Source organism: Sinocyclocheilus rhinocerous, unplaced genomic scaffold (assembly GCF_001515625.1).
Source record: "Sinocyclocheilus rhinocerous isolate Xijiao unplaced genomic scaffold, SAMN03320098_v1.1 scaffold601, whole genome shotgun sequence".
NCBI lineage: Eukaryota > Metazoa > Chordata > Actinopteri > Cypriniformes > Cyprinidae > Sinocyclocheilus > Sinocyclocheilus rhinocerous.
The window spans coordinates 414,556-436,054 of record NW_015656605.1 but is presented as its reverse complement, the minus strand read 5'-3'; the positions used below and the strand labels follow the sequence as shown (position 1 = coordinate 436,054).

Below are 21,499 nucleotides of genomic sequence, written 5' to 3'. Positions count from 1 at the left end.
ATGCTGAAAATACAGCTGCGCATCACAGAAATAAATTACATTTTAACAGAGATTCACATAGAAAGCAGCTGTTTGAAATGATAATATTTCAAAATTTTACTGTATTTTTGATCAAATAAATGCAGCCCTGGTGAGCAGAAGAGAACATTTATGAGTACTAAAGATGGGTAAATCACACGCATCAAATCAGAAACAACACAAAGGGCGAAACATTCTGACATCAGCTTGTGGTAATCACTGAGCGAGCTCTGCAGCTAGTTTAAGGGTTTGACGAAGCAGTTAAAAACACTTGACCGTCATGAAGCCGAGCAGAACAGCAGCACGTGTTTCACTGGAGTTCAGCATCAGGACATCAGTAGAAGGAGTACTGGTTCTCCACGGCTCGAGTCCGCCGCGTGCCGTCACTGTCGTGGTAGTCGTCGGCTCCGGCTCCGGCTCCGGCCCCGGGCTCCAGCAGTCTCTCTGCGCTGCTGCTGCGGCTGTGGAGGCCCATCAGTGCTCCTGCGGCCGGCTGAGCCATCGGAGACGAGGACGAGCTGGACGACAGCACCGCGTCTGACAGCTGATGGGTCAACTGGGTCGGTTCGGCCCAACAGACGGCGGCGTCCCGCGGGGCAGCTGGGATATGAGGAGCCGCCACATCTGTGCAGACACACCCAGACCACAAGTCAAATCATACTGCAAAAAGAGCCAAAGTCAGCTGGAGAAACTCACACACGGCCTGCAGGAAAGCATGTTACTGGTGCACTTCAAAACAGGCGACAGAATGAAGAATTTGGTCGAAAAATTGAAAAAATTTTCAAGCGCCTGTGATATTCTGGTCTCTAGAAATGGCTCGGTTCCTTCTATTTGTGCTCATAAGGTGATTTTCATCTATGACTGCAATTATGGTTATACGTATAGTGTAAAGAACACAGAAATGAAGTTTCCTCAAAACATCAAGCTTTAATCATACTGTCTGTCGCTCTTTAGGGAAATTAATATTCCCAGACTACTACAATGACACTTCTAACGGGGTTTCTGCAGGTTTTATGGAGGTAAAATTACGATTTTAAAAACCTTTTTAAGGCCAGGTAAAGGAACTTTAGGGAATACATTGAATGGAACACGATACGTGAATATGGTCTCTAAATGTAAATGTCTTAACAAAACTTCAAAAGTTTGAAATACAATTTCCAGCAAACAATTCCTCCATTACTTTTTAATTCATTTTACAAAAAAAAGAAAAAAAAAGCTTATGGCTTGAATAGCTCTGATGCAAACCACTAGAATAAGGAAGTAACTTTTACTGTACCATCTGATCTCACTGCAAAAAAGTGATGCACTTCCTCAATATTTCTTGTTTTCCAGTGCAAGGTTCTTAAATCAAGATGCATTTACTTGAGAAGCAAAATTACTTAAAATTAGAGGTCTTGTTTTCTGGGAAAACGGACAAAATGAAGAGTTTCTGATTAAAACAAGAGCAACTCTGACACTGGGCTCAGAAAAATCAACTGAATTCAAATGGAAAATGTTTAATTCCCCTCTGACAGACGCTCGTTCTTCTTTAAGCATAAACTCACTTCATTTTGTTCAGTTTCTCAGAAAACATGACTTCACATGCATCTCAAGTAAAAGTATCTTTATTTAAGGATGTTTAGATATGTGTACTGGGAAACAAGACAAAAACACTGAGGAAGAGATTTGCGCAACATTTAATGCCATGACTGCATGGATTTAAGACTTTCTGCTGCTATTTAAAACCTTTTTAGGCCTTAATTTGTGGAAGGGTGAATTACGGCTTTTTAAGATCTTTTTGAGACCCGCACAAATCCTGTTCTAACTTTGAGCTTTGATTCAGACGCTTAATGCCAAGTAAACTAGATATATGAGAGCTGTTTACTCCACTTCTCTCTTAGAGACGACTTCAGATTTAAATGCATCTAACTATAAAAATCAAACGGTGTTTGGTCACTTTATTTTTCGGTGGCAGCTCTTTGAACAGTATATGCAGTAATGTGGACCAGACTTCATGCTGATACTATAACAATGTCACTTTGTAACACTCATGGTCAGCCTGAACAACAGTCCCTGCTGCAGCAGAACAGTGACTGATAATCAGATAATCAGACAATAATCTACTCTCACAGTTAGTTTGGCTGTGTGTGTGTGCTGTGTGTGTGTGCTGTGTGTGTGTGGCTGTGTACCTGAGGGCGAGCGCTGGACTTGTACGTATGAGCGTAGCGTGATGTCGGTGGAGCCGCCGGACTCCAGAGGGATGGGATGAGCGTGAAAGTGCTGTAACATATCAGCGACCGTCTGGAACCACAGGTGATGAACGTGACACTGACCGCTGTCATTCACAGACAACCGCAGGTGCTGCCAAACACACAACACGTCACACAACACATTCATTATTCAGGTGTTCAATTGAGTTGTTTGCCATTTGGTGATATTATTAGAAATAATAAATATATTTGAACAGATATGTGCTATATATATATTCATATTTATATGGGAACACATGTGCAATATATGTAAACAATTATGCCACTAGAAAAAAAATATTTCCTGACTTAGTATTTTTCTTGTTTTCAGCAAAAACGATCAAATTTAGATTTTTTTTTTCTTCATTTCAAGTCATTTAAGTCGGTCATAGATATTTGTAATCAGAAACAAAACTAGACAAAAATACTAAGTATGAAAATAATTTTCTACAGTGTGAGGAGAAACATATACAGTACATACAAACACACATATAAATACATACACATACTTATATATGTGACCGTCTCGCTCTGGCGGATCACAAACAGACCGTGACTCTGTGCGCCGCCGGCGAGAACGAGCTGGGCCGCCCGCACCCGTGACAGCGTCCCGTGGAACCATGGGTAACCCGCCAAACTGGCATCTCCTTCCGCTTCCCTTGGTGTTTCACCTGGGCTTCCTGAATGACAGGAGTAATGTGAATGCTGTGTGTGTGTGTCTGTGTGTGTGTGAGTGTGTCTGTGTGTGTGTGTCTGTGTGCGTGTGTGTGTGTGTGTCTGTGTGTGAGAGTGTGTGTGTGTGCGCGTCTGTGTGCGTGTGTCTGTGTGCGTGTGTGTCTGTGTGCGTGTGTGTCTGTGTGCGTGCGTGTGTGTGTGTCTGTGTGTCTGTGTGTGTCTGTGTGTGTGTGTGTCTGTCTGTGTCTGTGTGTGTGTGTGTGTGTGTGTGTGTCTGTGTGTGTGTTTCCAATGTCATGCTGCTGGTGCAGGAACCCAATCTGGCCCAACATGTTTTTAGACTGAAAACAAAAAAATCAGCACCCCTAAACATGCTGGTCATAAACTAGGAACTACTAAATGTCAGTAATTCTGGAGATGGGATAATAATGAATAAAAATCATGAATATTATATCTATAAAATATACACATAAAACACTTACCAAAACAACAACAATTCAGTGCATCTAGACTGACACGAAACAAACAAGATCAATCCCATTCTAATCAATAAAACGGCCTGATGTGTTGTGAAATAATGCCTGCTTTAATGTGCTGCAAAGCTACTCCTGCTAATTACAATTTTCATATTTGTCTGAAACAAAATGGTTATATTCACAAATATCATATAAGAAAATGAATAATATTATGAATGCATCTGGATATTAAAATAATTCCGAAACACTAAATAATTTATGAAACCTCCAAGATGTAAAAGGTAACACACAAAAACTACAACTGAAATCATAAATAATAAATTGTGTTACAGCATATAAAAAAACCAGGACAATTTGCCCAGATAAAGTTGTGACAACTTGCCCCGGCCTGACATTTATGAAAAACCCCAATCTACCTTCATCATATAGTGACTCCTCTGTTAATGTACGTTAATGTGTGTTTTATCGTGTTCACACGTTACTCAGCATAACATGATGATACTGTAATTTTAGAACAGAATTTTCAGGAAACGTAAGAAAATCATTAACTGAGGTCTCTCCTATTTGCAATCCAAAACTAAACGCAGCCAGACTGTTATTTTCATGCTGTAATATTTGCATGAGGACATTTTTCCTCTCTAGTTGCCTAATGTGTGTGCTGCTCTCTAACTAGTAGAGTTTCTCGAGTTACTTTTGGTGCAGTAAACAGTGTGAAGTCTTTGCTCTTTTCCTGTCTAACATACATCAAGGGAAGCATTTAAAGAATTTTACGAAAGCGACTCACCGAATCAAATCACTGCTCAGTGAACTCAACAGAATTTAATCTTTCTAAAAATGTATAAGAATCCAATTGAAAAGCATTGAATCAAAGATTGACGCACCCAAATAGAACAGTCATCATCCTGTTCTCAAGCCAGTGAAACCTGATGTACCTGATGGTGTGTTAGTGTTCTGGGCCTCTGGCGACTGCAGGAACCGCTCTAACGGGACATGTGAGGGGTGCTGGGTGACGGGGGGCTCCTGGCAGCGGGCCGCAGTCGCCTGATCAGCAGCAACAGAGCACCCCCGATGTGAACCTGAGCAACACATCCACAACATAAACCCAACTCTTCCTGTAGCTTACGAGAAACACATCATATGCACAAACGGAATTCATCAGAACGCTGCATGCATCCGAGAAGCCTCTATTAATAAATACAGAGCTCTATTACTGATTTAGACTGTGCATGTGCGAGAGACGTGTCTGGATGGCGTACCGTCACACAGCAGCTCACAGCTACAGGACGACACCAGCGAGAAGTCTTTGTGCGGTTGGCTGTGAGCACACGATGCCAGCTCGATGTCATCGCCGCTGTCCCTGAAACACAGAGAACGATGCTTCAGCAACTACACCATGAAAGTGTTTGGTCTTTTAAAACAGTTATCTGATGTCCTGGAATACAGATCGGAGTTTCTGATGGACTTGGTGCTTTGTTACTTATTCAAAGCACTATATATCAGTAAACAAAAGGCTTTTAAACACGTTTAAGCTGATGCTATTATACTGGTTTACAAGAAAACAAAACCATCTCTTCATCAAGCATCAGACTTTCCACCTGCAACATGCAACCATATATTCATTCCTACTTTTTGAGAATCGCTTCCTCTCACTTTGAACGATACCTACCAATATCTTAATCTATTAATTGCCTTAAAATGCTCAGACATTTACAACTGCATTCTATGTGCTAGACAACACTATAAATACATTATAGCTAGATCTAAATCTGGAGAGCACTTGTATCATCATTTTACATCAGTACTATCAGCACTAAAACTCTACAGTAAACCTGATTTCTTACTTGGTATTTTTGTCTTGTTATCATTCTTGAATCAATATCCTAATGATTTTTGGCATAAAAGAGAAATTTATAATTTTGACCCATACAATGTATTGTTGGCTATTGCTACAAATATCCCCCAGCGACTTAACACTGCTTTTGTGCTCCAGGGTCACATATGTGCTAGACAACACTATAAATACATTATAGCTAGATCTAAATCAGGAGAGCACTTGTATCATCATTTTACATCAGTACTATCAGCACTAAAACTCTACAGTAAACCTGATTTCTTGGTATTTTTGTCTTGTTATCATTCTTGAATCAAGATACATTTACTTGAGAAGCAAAATTACTTGAGATATTAATTCTTTTCTAAAAAAAAAAAAAAAAAACTGAAAGTTTGTTAGATTTAGCTTAAAACAAGAAAAAACATCTGTCGACGGGGTAATAAACATAATCTTAATTTAGAGGGAAAACAGGATTACAAAATTACTTGAGATATTAATTCTTTTCTAAAAAAAAAAAAAAAAAACTGAAAGTTTGTTAGATTTTGCTCAAAACAAGAAAAAACATCTGTCGACGGGGTAATAAACAATCTTAATTTAGAGGGAAAACAGGATTCTTTTTCTTGCCCCATTGGCAGATATTTATTCTCATTTTAAGAAAAACTCACTTGATCAGAAAACAAGACCTAACATCTTGTTATTTTGCTTCTCAAGTAAATGTATATTGATTTAAGAATGTTTAGATGTAAGTAATGGAAAACAAGACATGTTTGCACTGTTATAGGCATAATAATAGTATGACTTTCTGTAAAGTTGCTCTGAAACATTGTGAAAATATGTTTGATTTGACAAATATGTTGAGATTGTGTCTTAAACACTAGTTGGACCAACTAGCAGTAAGCTAAGGGATAATTGAATCTGATTCTTATGCAGTTATGAGCAGTGTATAGACACTATATCAGAGATACTCACCCGGGGTCAATGCAGTCCTGGATGTCTGCGACCCACGAGTTCTTCTGCAGAGAGTCGATGGTCTCCAAAATGTATTCAGCAGTGTTTTCTACCTGCGATGGACAACACAACACCACAGCTTGAACTGACAGCACTGATCTAGATCCACTAGGCAACATGCTTGCACTTCTCAAAGACAAGGTACATATGTGAGCGACTAAGAACGAGGGGACTGTACCTTGAGCACGAATGTGTTGTCTTTGTCGGGCATCTCTAGAGGCATGGTGGTCCTCACCTCCACGATAGCAGACAGCGGGATGCTCACTTTGGGTTTAGATGACTACAAACACAAATCAACGCCATTCAAGTATGCACAGTGTACAACATGACATTCAGTGAGAGCCGTGTGGTTCTGCAGGGCTCAACAATAAGGACGGTCATTTGTACTTACCATGCAAACATTTTTCTGTATTCAATCTCAATTAATTGCATATTAATATATTTGGGTCAAAGACGAAAAAGGGTTTAAGCATAAAAAACAATACTGCTTTAAATTGTTGTTGTTGTTCCAAAAAATTTTAAAAAGTTTTCTGTTTCATGTAATTGTATTTTTGTTTTTGTTTTTCCGAGCAAAAAATAAATATCATACATTTCCCCCTGATTTACAGAAGAGACCCACTAAAATGTAATTCAGTGTAACAATCTTGTCAGGCATATTTACAACAAAAATCTATTTATGACATATTAAAATACTAATTGCTTTCACCCCAAATACTAATTAGTTGTTATTTTACATTTTTAAAATGTGCCACTATCCTAGGTTTGGCCCATTTGTCAGTAAGAATTTTTTTACTCATTTAAAACACAATAAAATTGAATATGCTCACTTATTCTTTTATATATTTTAATATGTACACGTCAGAATAAGCATGTTGTTTGAATTTTTACATAAATATTGTGTTGCACTGAATGACAATGTAACATTATTTCAACCAAATTTTAACATTTTATTCTCCAAAAACTTATTTGAAACCTTAAAAGTAGACACTTTACTTACATTTAATGTTCTTTCTATGGACATAAAATTACTTTAGTAAATGTCTTTTGATGCGGACATCTTAACGTCTTTGACCCATTTACATTGTTATAGTTTCACATTGAATCTCTAAATTAATGAAGAAACAACATAAAGATGGTATATTTTAAATATGTGTTTAATGGCCGGTCTCAATTATACCAATACTGCTAATGTCTCTGTTATATGCATTTTTACCTCCGTTTTAGCCATTAATTATAGCCATTCAACATTACAGTATAACTCAAAGACATTATTTTAAACATTTAATAGGCTTTGAAAAATATAACTTTTAATTTAAGTGAACTTAAAACAATCTTCACATTAACTATAAATTGGATATGCATTGAATAAATTGACTAAATTGAATATCTTATAGCTTTTTTCAAGCAACAAAAGTTAATCAGCGAGAAGAACAGTAAGTGATTTCTCATTGATTTCCATCAATAACAGACTGCAGCAGGTTTCACTTTAAAAGCAACGCTGTCTCTTTAAAACCTGACACACATCCGATTTTCTCACAACTCATATAGACTTCTTAACTCATTTAAGACTGCTTACGAGGTCACTTGCCAAAAATGGGCATTTTGACAATTTTGTGTGCTTTTGTTTTGCGAAAGAGAACTCCGTATGCTACTGGCATGCTGTCTGAAGAGGCTTATATTTATATATACATACATATACATATACATATGAAGACTTCAGATGCAAAAACCTCCAAGTCTGTCTGAGATTCTTTCCTTTAAACGAGCATTTTTATCAGGCTCCTATGTTTAGGTTCAGTAATTTCACTTTAATGGCGAAGAAAAGGTTAGTAGTCAGTTATTGAATGCCTTATTTTCAAAAATGTCCAATGATATTTTCATAAGAGCCTGATACAAATTTCATTTGAAAGAAAATCAGAAAATCTCAGACTATAATTTTTTTATTTTTTTATTTTTTTGTGTAGAGAGAAAAAGTTTGTGACAAAGAATGCAAAAAAAAAAAAAAAAAAACTGTGACAAATAAAAATTCACTTATAATACAAAAAGATACAAAAAAAGGAAAACGCTTGATGTACCAAGACTAAATTTCATCTATGATAGCCAGCTAGACAACTTTTCCACAGTGATATATTGAAATCAGCACAATTTACATAATAAATATTATTGCAAGGCATAAAAACACATGTACATGATCAACAGAACACAGCCATAACTCTCTCCTGGGCCCCGGGGCATTCTTACTCTTAACATTTAGATACATAATTTCTAAAAATCCTAGTCTTTCCATCTGCCTAACTTCTGGTTTCATCATGGTCTTGTTTATACGGAAAGGGGATGTTGTTCTGAAAACCTCAGAGTGAAACTGATGACTGAAGTCTCTCATGTGCTTCCGCCTGCATTATTTGTCCAGGGGATCTCACGTACGGTCATTATAATGTGCTTTATTAGTTTCTGAGCACTGTGAGGATACATGAAGACAGACAGGAGCTTAGCTCGGCTCTTAATGTTGTAGTTAGCAGGGATATTTTTACCCTGTCTTTAGCTTGTTCAGGAAAAGGAAGTCATTAGTACTGTCTTGAGGGACTAAAATTGCTCTGAGATCGGCTTCCCAAAATCTCTCTAAACCTTTCTGAAGCAAAACCAAAATGTGGAATAGGATTTTTAATGAGAAAAACATTACTACTAACATATGTCCGGTTCATCTGTTCCTTCATGAAACCACCTCATGTGTGATAGCTACACTAGATTAACTCAATGTTAGAAAAAATTGACTCAAATGATTATTCATCAACCACAACGGTTGTCATCAAGTGGACTCAAACACTAAAAGACAAATATCGCAATTTACATTTAGTCCTGTTTGTTCGCTGACCGCTTCATGCATACTTCACACAAAACTGGAAAAGCACTTTTGCTAACATTACTTTTGTCAGTGAGGGCACAGAAGGCTTTATCAGTCCATCAGCGCTTTTAAGGGAAAAACTGCTGCATATCAGAAAAATCCACACCTAAACACACACCAAACAAATGTGGCTGTTCAATCAGACGGCCTCTTCTGGCAAAGTGCAGTTCACAGCCTTGTCTTTTAGTCAGAGGTCTGGTTACATGAGAGTAGCCTAAAAACTAACCAATCCCTAAACCTAAACCTAAACCCAGTGGTTCTCCGTTTTTGTGTGTGATGCTAAAATTGCTCTGAGATCAGTTTCCCAAAAAACTTTATTTTTTTCAACTTTTAAAAATATATACAGTAGTGGCCAAAATCATTAGAGCACTAGTATTTTCAGCAGCTAAAAATGGTTTTAAGTCCATCACATCACAGGAGAGTGAACTGCCTGTCAGAAATCATAGCACGTCAGCTATCTTAACCACGGCTTGTGCACTGCATTATCACTGTGTCTGCAGTGAGAGCTTTGTATGCACAAGGAGTCTGACAGCAGCCAGTGCTGCACACAGAGATCTGATCTCAGCATCATGCAGTCCGTCTGAGATTACATGAAGAAACAGAACTAACTGAGACAGACTCAATCCAGAAGAACTGTGGCAACGTCTCCAAGACACTTGAAGAAACCTTCCTGCAAGGCTACAGTACTGTGAGAAGTTTTATGCACTGAGGATGCTTTCAAAAATAATGTCATAAATAGATTTTATTTATCAATTAACTTCTATTAACTAAATTAAAATCAAAATGTGGTGTGAGCACCCTTTGTGTTTAAAACAGCGTTTGCGCTAGATGCACTTGTGCATAGTTTCTCAGGTAGCTTTGCAGGAAGGTTTCTTAAGGTACAATCAGTGTCTTTGTCAGACCGCCAGCAAGGCTTCATGCTGTGATCCCATTGTGTTTTCCAGCTAAAAGCTCCCAGCTATAGTCATCTGTTTACAAAACAAATGCAGGCGGAATGTTTTTTTTTCCTTTTTCAGTGTGTTCAAAGATCTATTACGCAATACCAGTAAGACTTACAGTGATTCTGAGGTTTGCTCTGTTTAGGAACAAACCTCAGAGTGTCACCTTTCAAAAGAGACCAAAACCATGCATATACTCCACATGCTTCAAGAACAGCATGCAATTTACTTTGGGTTTTAGTCAAATTTTACAGGTTTGCAAAGGGGTTAAAACTAATCTTGACATTTACTCATGCCTCTGCAAGCTAGTGTGACGGTCAAGCTCCAAAAAGAAGATAAAAGAACCATTAAAGTAGTTCATATGATTCTTGTGCATTATTCAGAGCCTTCTGAATTAATTTGATTGCTTTATGTGACAAACAAACCATAATTTAAAGGGGTCATATGATGCGATTTCATTTTTTCCTTTCTCTTTGGAGTGTTACAAGCTCTTGGTGCATAAAGAAGATCTGTAAAGTTCCAAAGACTAAAGTCTCAAATCCAAAGAGATATTCTTTATAAAAGTTAAGTCAACCACACCCCCCTAAAACGCCTCGTTCTAACACGCCCCCACATACCTACGTCACTATGTGGAAATATTAGCATAATGCTGCAGCGGCGCAGTCAGTCAGTGAGCGCCGTAACAGATGACGTCAAATCTTGCGGGATTCCATAAATAAACTACACAGAACCCCACTATTCGGACAAAGATACATAATGAAAAGATGATACAAAATTTAATACTTTGGAAAATGGCATTTAAGACTTTTTAATACTTTTTAAGGGCCTTCATTTTCTCTAAATTGATTTATCAACTTTTAATACTTTTTAAGACCCCATGGACACCCTGGAGTAAGACACGCAGTTATATCATTAAGGACTGCACTCGCCCTGCTCTCCACCTGCTTGTATTTATTTCACTTGTATTTATTGTTCTTAGCATGTTACTTTTACTAACTCTAGATCATTGCCCACCACTGTTCTTTTTCACCTGTTATAAACAGCTTCATATAAACCAGCGGTCTTCAACCTTGCTCCTGGAGAGCTACCATCCTGCAGACTTCAGCACCAACACACCTGCTGGTAATTATCAAGCAACCCTGAAAAAAGCCACTAGAAGGCAAGCCTGCAACCCTTTAGCCAAAAAAAGTGTAACGGCTAATGCTAATGCTTCCGCGGTATGCAGGGAAGGAGACCAGAGGCCGTTTTGTTTGAATGGATGTCAATGGAGGAGAGGCTTTACTACGCTGAATAAACTATTAAACTATTTTTAGAGTTTACACTGAAAAAATGCCATTTTATAAGAGAAGTCACTGACTTTTTGCAGCAGGTGGGATTCAGCTTATGGCACTTCTCATTCATTCCTATGGTATCCGTAAACGGCGATTGAGTGTCGCACAACTCTGACTGAAATTCCGTGATATCAAGGCTATAATGTGATTGGTTATTACAGTCAGTGAGCGCCGTAACAGATGACGTCAAATCTTGCGGGATTCCATAAATAAACTACACAGAACCCCATTATTCGGACAAAGATACATAATGAAAAGATGATACAAAATTTAATACTTTGGAAAATGGCATTTAAGACTTTTTAATACTTTTTAAGGGCCTTCATTTTCTCTAAATTGATTTATCAACTTTTAATACTTTTTAAGACCCCATGGACACCCTGGAGTAAGACACGCAGTTATATCATTAAGGACTGCACTCGCCCTGCTCTCCACCTGCTTGTATTTATTTCACTTGTATTTATTGTTCTTAGCATGTTACTTTTACTAACTCTAGATCATTGCCCACCACTGTTCTTTTTCACCTGTTATAAACAGCTTCATATAAACCAGCGGTCTTCAACCTTGCTCCTGGAGAGCTACCATCCTGCAGACTTCAGCACCAACACACCTGCTGGTAATTATCAAGCAACCCTGAAAAAAGCCACTAGAAGGCAAGCCTGCAACCCTTTAGCCAAAAAAAGTGTAACGGCTAATGCTAATGCTTCCGCGGTATGCAGGGAAGGAGACCAGAGGCCGTTTTGTTTGAATGGATGTCAATGGAGGAGAGGCTTTACTACGCTGAATAAACTATTAAACTATTTTTAGAGTTTACACTGAAAAAATGCAATTTTATAAGAGAAGTCACTGACTTTTTGCAGCAGGTGGGATTCAGCTTATGGCACTTCTCATTCATTCCTATGGTATCCGTAAACGGCGATTGAGTGTCGCACAACTCTGACTGAAACTCCGTGATATCAAGGCTATAATGTGATTGGTTATTAAGGCACACGTGATCCAAGTTGACCGTTACGCTTTCTCAAATTGCAAGTAATACAGACCCTCTCATCTCCCAATAGTAAGACAATCTCTGCCCTGAATGCTTTGATGAGCTGGTTCAGGTGTGTTTGATTGGGGTCGGAGCGGAGATCTGCAGGACAGTAGCTCTCCAGGAGCAGGGTTGGAGACCCCTGATCTAAACCACGTGTGTTTGTTCATGTCTAAGTCTTATACATGCTTGTACTGTCATTGTCTGAATCTGAGCCTTGTCACAAGCACTTCACTGACCAGTGTACCCATTGCAAATAACAAATAAATGAATTTGACTCTTATGACACTAACTTTACATATAGAAGAGTTTAAATCCAGAGGGAGACTAACACAAAAATAACCAATATTTTTAAAAAGATGAAGATGTCCACTTTGCCCATGCAGATAATAGATTAAGATCTATCCTATATAACAGATGTCTTCAACCCTACTCCTGGAGACCCAATGTCTTGCAAAGGCTGGCCACACACTTGATGATTTTAAGCCTGATTTTGAGCCCGATTTGCACCCCCAAGCAATCTGGGGGGTGTAGCCCAGATTTTAGGCTTGTTGCAACTGACTTTATTGTGTGGTGTCCTTACGATTATTTTACTGCTCCTGATCACGTCGGAGCTCCCACAATCCCAAATCGTAAATATCAAACATGTTTGATGAGAGCGAGCAAGAGTCAACTACCGGATGTTGCGTGCTTCTAGATCTGAAACTTGGGAGCCACAAACATGCCACGAAAGTGGAGTATTGAGAAAGAAGATCACCCTTATTCTTTTTTTGTATACTCTGTTTTTCACTGTGAAACAGAATGCGCTCCAGGAAAGCCAGCTGACAACGTCGATTGTCCTCCATTTATTTTCTTTTCAAGTTATGTTTGATCTCGCGAGTCTCCGTGAGATCTCGTGTCACTGTGAAATCATTCCTACAATCAACAAGTGTATGGTCTCGAGGTCCGGTCGAATCCTCTAGTGTGTTCGTTCAGAGGACTAAAATGCTAAAAATCAGTTAAAACGGTCATAATGTCTGTGGTCTCCCAAAGTTTTAAAATTGGTTAAGATTTGAAAACCGTCTAGTGTGGCCCAGGCCTAAGTTTAGTTCCAACCTTCTCCAACACACCTGCCTGCCATTTTCAAGTCATCCTGAACACCTTGGCTGTATCCAAAATCACCCCCTCTACCCTTAAATAGGGCACTTTTTGAGTGAACAGCCATTTGTAGTGGTGTCCGAAACCTTAGTGGACGTTCTCAAGTGCACTTATTCAATCCCATGAGTGTACAATGAGTGTACAACCAGTGCACGCTCAACGGCTAGAGAATACCCATAGTGCACTGTGAGAGTCGCACGCCAAATGAATTCCCGCATCTCGCCAGAAGGCGGCGCCTGCAGCTGAATTATCCATCCATTCATTTTACAAAACGCTCGTCCACGGCATAATACAGGGTAATACAACACAGGTTCATTGTAAATTGATTATTAAATTGTTGAACTAGGGTTTATACATTTCCATGACAGAGTTCAAGATAAATCCTTTAACCCTACTCCTGGAGTTTGCCAGTATCAAATTATTATTAAACAGCAAGCACAAACTATGCAAAAGCGGCAGTCATTCCGGTGCACTCAGTGTTCGAATTAGTTTTCATTCACTCCTTCAAGTGAACTGTATTAGTGGCCTAATGTAGGGAATAGTGAATGAGGGTATAAAGGGGGCGATTTCGGATACAGCCCTTGATTAGCTGGTTCAGGTGTGCATGATTAGGGTTGGAGCCCCTAAAAACTCTACAGGACAGTGGGTCTCCAGGAGCAGGGCTGAAGGGCTATGCTATTTAAGAATAATCAGTTTTTCTTCCCCTAACCCACAAACTCTTATACTAACAAGAGTTTTATCAGAGTGCTGTTCTACCTTTGGTGGAACGTAGAATTCAAGCTGGAACTTCTCTCCTGCGTCCACTTGCGCGGCGGTCTTCCTCAACAGCAACCTGCATTTCTGCCACTGTGCCGCCCCCATACAGTTAGTGTCATCGGCCACCATGTATCGGAGCGCACCCTCCCTCTGGATCTCCAACAGCTCCGCTTTATGGCCCTGAGAGCCCCGCGGTAGCCGTAGCTTCTGGCTCCAGTGTTCGGACCCCACGGACTCGGCTCCATTGGTCCTCCTGGAGCTCCCCGAGGGGTCTGGTTCTGGAGAGGCCCTGCGGTGCCAGATCTCCTTCACCCCGTCCACCACGCTCAGACTCATGTTTCGGAGGGAAAAGCCCTTCTTGAAGCGAGCCTTACGTCGTCCCAATGACACATCCTCCGAACTCCTGGACTGGCTCACGGTTGCCTTCTTACGGGTGGGGGTCTGCTGTTCCTGTCCGCTGGCTCCGCCCCCTCCGCTGTCCATGCTATCCAGTGATTCGCTCGAGGCCCCCACGTCTTTGCGCCGATGGTAGAGGTCGTGGCTGAAGGGCAGCGTGCAGCTCTGTATGCCCACAAAGGGTACGATGCTGTATTTCGGAGCGGAGGAGTCTCCCGGAGAGCCGGGACCTTGAACCTGGTCGAGGGCGGCAGAGAAGCAGGTCAAGAAGTGTTGAGCAAAGTGTTGCGAGAAGCTGGCATCAGCACCAGGCGAGTCGTAGCATGGGTTCTCGCTGATGAATCGCCGGAACTTGTAGGCAAAATCGGCGGCGGAAGCTCGAGCGTGAAGCTCACAGAACTCCTTCCAATCAGGCAGCGTGCAGGAGGAGTGCTCCGGGCTGCTGGGAGCCCCGTCGCCATTCATTACTAGGCCATGCCAATGCCCTGGCAAACCACTGTCACACAGACAGAGAGAGAGAGAAACAAAGAGAGAGACAGGTCAGTAAGCAAAATCAGAAAGGGTGGAGCAAAATGGTTCATGTGACCCTATATCTTCCTCCCATGTGGCACAGATTGACAGATTGGATATGACCCACGGACATGTAAACGAAAAAAAAAAAAAGAGCGTGGATTCCGATATTCTCAGAATGGTTTCAGGCCTCATGCATTTGTTCATATTTGGAAATAAATCTGATGTGACGAATGACGTCAACTCAGGTGGACACTTTTGTGAGTCAGTACGCAGTGTTGCCAAGTCCGCGGTTTACCTGCAGAATTGGGCTACTTTTACACTGTTGCCGCGGGTTGTTTTTTAGTCCATGGATTAAAGCTAAACCCCCCCATTTCAATGGCAGACATAGTTTGCCAGAGGGGAAAGCCGCAAAAAACGCGATTGGGCTAGTTTTGAATGGCAATTGCCAGTTTTGTTTAGCAGACCTGGCAACCTGTCAGTACGTCTACTCTGGGTTGTTTTGCCAAGTTTATAGTGTAAATGCAGATATTGGATATGGGTCACTTTTAGGAGAAAATATAAGCTGGTTGTCAGAAAAATCGGATATAGTCAACAAATCGGAACTGGGCATCAAGACCTGCAGTGTAAATGTGGCCAAAGTGTCATTTAAACTGGCATGGCCTCACAAATGTCTCAGCCAAGTCAGTCGATTTTGAGAGCAACTTCCAAAAAACACAACTGTAGGGGGGAAAAAAAAGGGTTGCTTCTGGGAAAATCACCCCCTTCAAGTATTACATTTGGTCAGTCCAATCAAATTGCATGTTTGTAAATTAATATTCCTTATTTGCCTCATACTGCTTTATACTGACTACATGTTGCTCAAAACTTACAACTGAGAAAGTTTTGCTAAATAACTCCCATCCTACAAAATTTGTCCATTCTTCACAAACCGTTGCTTAGCTGATTTTCAGGCCAAATTTCAGAAAAGTTATCGATTTTTTGATCGAGGTTTTAGATAAATGGCAATAATTTGGTACACTGCAATGAAATCCTGCTCTGAGAGTATCGGAGCAGTCTGGGAACATCGCCACCTACTAGTTAAGCACTATAGCAAACACTACAGCAGATGTCAGAATTTGTTTAAAATAGATTATGTTTGTATTTTAAAGAACATTTAATCATTATTGTGCAATCAAATGTGAGCATGTTAGTTAATGAAAAAAGCCATAACAAACACACACAAGCATCTCTATTATATGCATGACGGGGATTTCCATGCAAGCCAATTTGTTGTGGTTTTGAAATACAAAATTACATTTACAATAAACATTCAAAACGATCATCATTCACCACCGCAAGAGAATCACATTTCATTACATTCACCAAGTCAATGAACAAAGCCAAAGCATAATAATATAAACATAAGATCCATTGCATTTAAAATTTATTGACTGCACTGTATTTATGCACTGATCAAAAACACATTTTATCATCTTGGATGCTATGGATGCTTAAAGGAAATACACTTTTTTTAAACAATATATGAATTACCCATTACCACATGATGTGCATGCAACACTTACTCAACATATGTTTTGTAAATGTAACAGGAAAATAAACAGGAGAAGCAGAACACAGAATGTCAGCAGACTGAAGTTACTGCAAGATTAACCAAACCATGTTAACCAAAGCAGACCACAAACCGCTCTGCCATGGCACCGTCAGGAGGAGGACACAAGCACCTAAAACGACTGACAGTCAGACTGAAGAGTGCACAACAAGATTACTGTAAAATAAAACAAAAAAAACTTTGCACGATTAATCACTTTTCTGACACAGACACACAGCAGTCTCTTCTCTCTGGACACTAGACTTATTTTCCAATCATAATGTAGAGACTGACACCGAGTGCAGAGACGCACAGACCAGCATCTGTCTGAAAATAAGAGCCATTCACTGAACACGTGACATTAAGACAAGTGTATAACACGAGAGCAGTGTATTATACTGAAACAGTACAGAGGCCTCCACAAATATTGGCACCCTTGACAAATATGAGCAAAACAGGCCATGGAAAAATGTCTTTGGTGTTTATCTTCTTGGTCTTTCGTTCAAAATATTCGCAAAAATCTAACCTTAATTAAAGTAAAAAAACTAAAAATTGGTACCCCTGCATTTAATACTTTGTGTAGCCTCCCTTTGCCAAGACAACAGCTCTGAGTCTTCTTCTATAATGTGTAATGAGGTTATTAATCACCATATGGCAAGGGAGCGGAGACCATTCTTTCATATAGAATCTCTCCAGATCATTCCGATTCGAAGTGTGGACTTTTTTGTCCATGGCAAAACCTTCATTCTGTGGTCAGGGAACTATTTCGTTGCTGATTTTGAGGTGTGCTTTGGATCATTGTCCTGCTGGAAGATCCGGCCACAGCCCAGTCGAAGCTTCCTGACATGAGTTTGCTGCTTGAGGACATCAAAGGTTTTTTTATGGCAACTTTCCCAAACGATCAGTGGTTATTTAGGTGACCTTAGAGACTCTCTGATCCTAAGACTCGACCAGCATCTGCACTTCTCCAAATGTGATCTTTAAAGACTGTTTGGCCACTCAAACCATCCTCCTCCTCGCTTTGTGCGAGACACACGTCTTCTTCCATCTCCACTTGATTTGAAGCTTATTAATTATTGCCCAGAGAGCAGAAATTAGCGTTTCAACCGTGCTCATTTCAAATTGAACTATTTTGAACTAATAGCCGTTTTCTGATTTGTGCAGCTCAACAATCTTTTGTCATACATCGTTACTGTATTCTCAGGTCTTTCTCATAGTGATGGATGACAGCAGAAATGTGGCCTGTGTGTCGCCTCACATGTGAAACAGGATGCCATTTAAGTGTTTCCAACCAATAAAGTAACTATACGTTATAAACAGAATATGTTTAAGTTAGGTTTTTACTCATTTACAATTTGTAGGGGTGCCACATGTCGCACATGTTTGAAAGAATTGTATTTATTTATTCCACATTCATTTTTAGTGTATAATTTTACTTTAATTAAAGGTTGGACTTTTGTGAATATTTTTGAATGAAAGACTACGACAAGCTGCAAAAAACTATTTACCAAGGGTGCCAATATTAGAGAGTTGTAGCTAGATAATGTTATATAATGTACAGTATATAACATCATATACACACACTAGTACTCATATTTGACAGCACAGAAAATAACAGATGAAAAAGCTTACTTTCTGAGCTGCTGAAAACACACAAATGTAAAAGAGAGTGAAAAAATGAGCAATTAACCAAACTAACCTTTCTCCAATATATAGACAGGTTTATTATTTTTTTTAATATATTGAGGTGTTGTGCTTCTACGTATTGCAATTTTGTATCACATTATTTACATTTTCCATGTTTTAACTTTTCCACATACTGTAGTTCTGCCCCAGTTTGTTTGCACTGATTTCATTGCTCTGAATTAACATTTAGACACAGTTATGGGGGAATTTACACAAGTGACAATTTCATTCACTGCTAAATATTTGTATAATTCTTGTATCATTCTTACACATGCAGTTTCTCCGTGCTCATATTATTTGAGAGACTATGGCATTTATTAGTAGCCTATTTGTAATAATTTACTGTCAACCCTTTTTTTTTTTTTTTAAGTGAACTGCACAAACTAAAAAGTGAGGGGGGAAAAAGTAACCAGTTACAGCATCTCATTTACACATTTCCATTTTACTTTCATATCCATTAACCTAAAATCTCGATGCTGTTAAAGCGTCCTCGTTTGTAATGGTTTTATGGTAGGGTCCATTTTCATGTTCTCGTCTAGGGCCCCTGTGTGTGTGTGTGTCTGTGTACAGTAAGCTGCAGTGTGTTTTTGCATGCATGCATCATTTGATTATTTCAGGTTCTCTGTTATTGGGTGGGTGATGCATGATGCTGCGAGTCTCTGTGAATGAAGCCGGTGCACGAGGCCTGAATCAATAACACACGCGCGCATCGATACAAAACACTGTGCAGAATTCAGATGAGCAACACTGAAGCAGCGACTGTGACACATATTACGCTTTAATCATCAGCCACCGCACATGCGAGTGCCTTAAACACAAATAAACACATGCGAACGCATACATGTATGTAAAGCGGCGCATAATGAATGAGAGCGAAGGGCCGTTCATTCAGGACGCGGGCCCCTGATTCATCTCACCTCCGATAAATGCGTCACTGCATCTGATGCCGGTGCTGTTATTCCAGATCCATCGACGGCGGCTTGTGGAGGACTCCAGCACATCGCATCGCTGCATGACCCATAAGTGAGCAGGATAGAGACTGATACATGACGCGCGCACATCTATTCTCCAGGCAATGCAGCTGCTCTTAAAGGGGACGCGGCGCGATTTCCGATTGGTCCTTAAATGGGCCACGTCATGAAGTCATTGGTCACCATTGAGTGAAGGTGATTCAGAGCATCCTCCTCCTCCTCCATCAAGCTGAAAACTCACTATAGGATCAGATCACATGAGTGCTGCTGTATGAAGCTATGGAATACTACACTCTAAAAAATGCTGGGTTAAATATAACCCAGCGCTGGGTTAAAAAGGGACAAACCCAGCCATTGGGTTGTTTTGACCCAGCTATTGGGTTGTTTTGAACCCAACCGCTGGGTCAAAACAACCCAATTGCTGGGTTTGTCCCTATTTTACCCAGCACTGGGCTGTATCTAACCCAGCATTTTTTAGAGTGTAGCGTGTGTGTACTGCATACTGCATATACTACAGTTTATGTACGGCCATTGCTCCTGTTCATATATCAGTAAGATTGTCGTTACATCGTAGTCGATGTAACTTCGATGGCGCCCACTGTCCTCTTTTTGGAAAACTAAAATATGGTCACCCTAATCGAAATGATTTAAGAGCATTTTCACATATGCTACACTTGAAATGAACCAAACTCAGTTCAGTTAAACTACGCTAAAAAGGGATCCAGCCGCAAGTGACCGCAGTGCTCACAATGTAAGTGGACTTAAAAGGGGACTCAATCAAACCCCAAAACAAACTGAGTATGGTTCATTTGTGGGTGTCCGAGATCATTTTTCTTTCTTTCTTCTTCTTGGAGTGCCCAAATGAGCTAGATGTGAAAACAGCCTAAATATCATGCGGGCTTCTGTCCAAACCAATTAGATATACAGATATCGCACATGAATATTATATCACAGTCTGTCTTGGATTTCAATGCCTGTTGCACAGAGGTGGACAGTAACGAAGTTCATTTACTTGATTACTGTACTTAAGTACACTTTTTAAGTATCTGTAAGTATTACATACAACAATAATAAAACAGTGCATTGACATAAAAAAGGAAATGAATTTTTGGTACTTAAGTACTTTTAAAAGCAAGTACTTCTGTACTTTTACTTAAGTAAAAATCTATCCTTACAACTTTCACTTGTACAGGAGTCATATTTGACCAGCAGTATCTATCCTTTCACTCAAGTAATGGAGTTGTGTACTTGGTCCACCTCTGCTGTTGCATTTTTATACACAAGGACGCTGAACATCACAACACAACACAACACAGTGTCTAAACGCTCACTGAGCCGCAAAGGACTGTGGGAGGAGAGAGAATCCACATGTTCATGAAGAGTTTTGCTCTAGACACGTGCTATTCTCATCAAACAACACAGGTTTCACGGGAACGTCCTCAGCGTCTCAAACAAAAAAATAAAGTAGTTGCACCATGTGTGTCGACTGCTGATGAATGAAAGCACACAAAACACTCAGTTATCCACTGCCAGTGTCTGTCCATCGTCCAGCCGTTTACTGTACTCGTTCTCATGCTAAATGCATTCTGAGATTCATGTCCTAAACCAGACAGCCATGTCAAATAACAGAAGATCTGTGAATCATGGCAGAAAAAGAGAAGCCCTTCTGAACGTGTGGACTGTGTGAGAGATGCATCAGTGTTTAAACATGACATGTAGGGTCATAGTTATAATTCTGTAGTTTTTGAGCTCAGCAGCAGCACTAGAGTTTGTGTTCTCGTTAATACGCCGATTCTCTGAAGTAGCAGGTGAATATACCACGGTACATGAATACAGTAATCGTTATCACTGGCCTCCACAGCATGCTGGGAAACGCAGGAGCAGAGGTCACGCGGGGTCAAATGAAATTCACTAAAGAAGTGCTTTCTGAAACACACAGAAAGCCATTACTGTCATGTCTCTCTCAGACAGATAACACAATAAAACTGCACAAAAAGCATCTGGAGAAGAACCCAGAC

At 39.9% G+C, this 21,499-nt stretch overlaps 1 protein-coding gene across 1 annotated transcript; it reads right to left on the bottom strand.

Moving 5' to 3' along the window:
• Positions 1-111: 111 nt before the first annotated feature.
• Positions 112-19,591, bottom strand: sh2b2 (SH2B adaptor protein 2). The gene is made up of 9 exons (XM_016528102.1): positions 19,428-19,591; positions 14,328-15,219; positions 6,415-6,516; positions 6,198-6,289; positions 4,654-4,754; positions 4,330-4,473; positions 2,769-2,926; positions 2,187-2,358; positions 112-642 (listed from the first exon to the last, which is right to left on the bottom strand). Exons 2-9 carry the CDS (start codon positions 15,186-15,188, stop codon positions 353-355), a joined length of 1,920 nt encoding a protein of 639 aa, XP_016383588.1. The 5' UTR covers positions 15,189-15,219; positions 19,428-19,591; the 3' UTR covers positions 112-352.
• Positions 19,592-21,499: the final 1,908 nt, after the last annotated feature.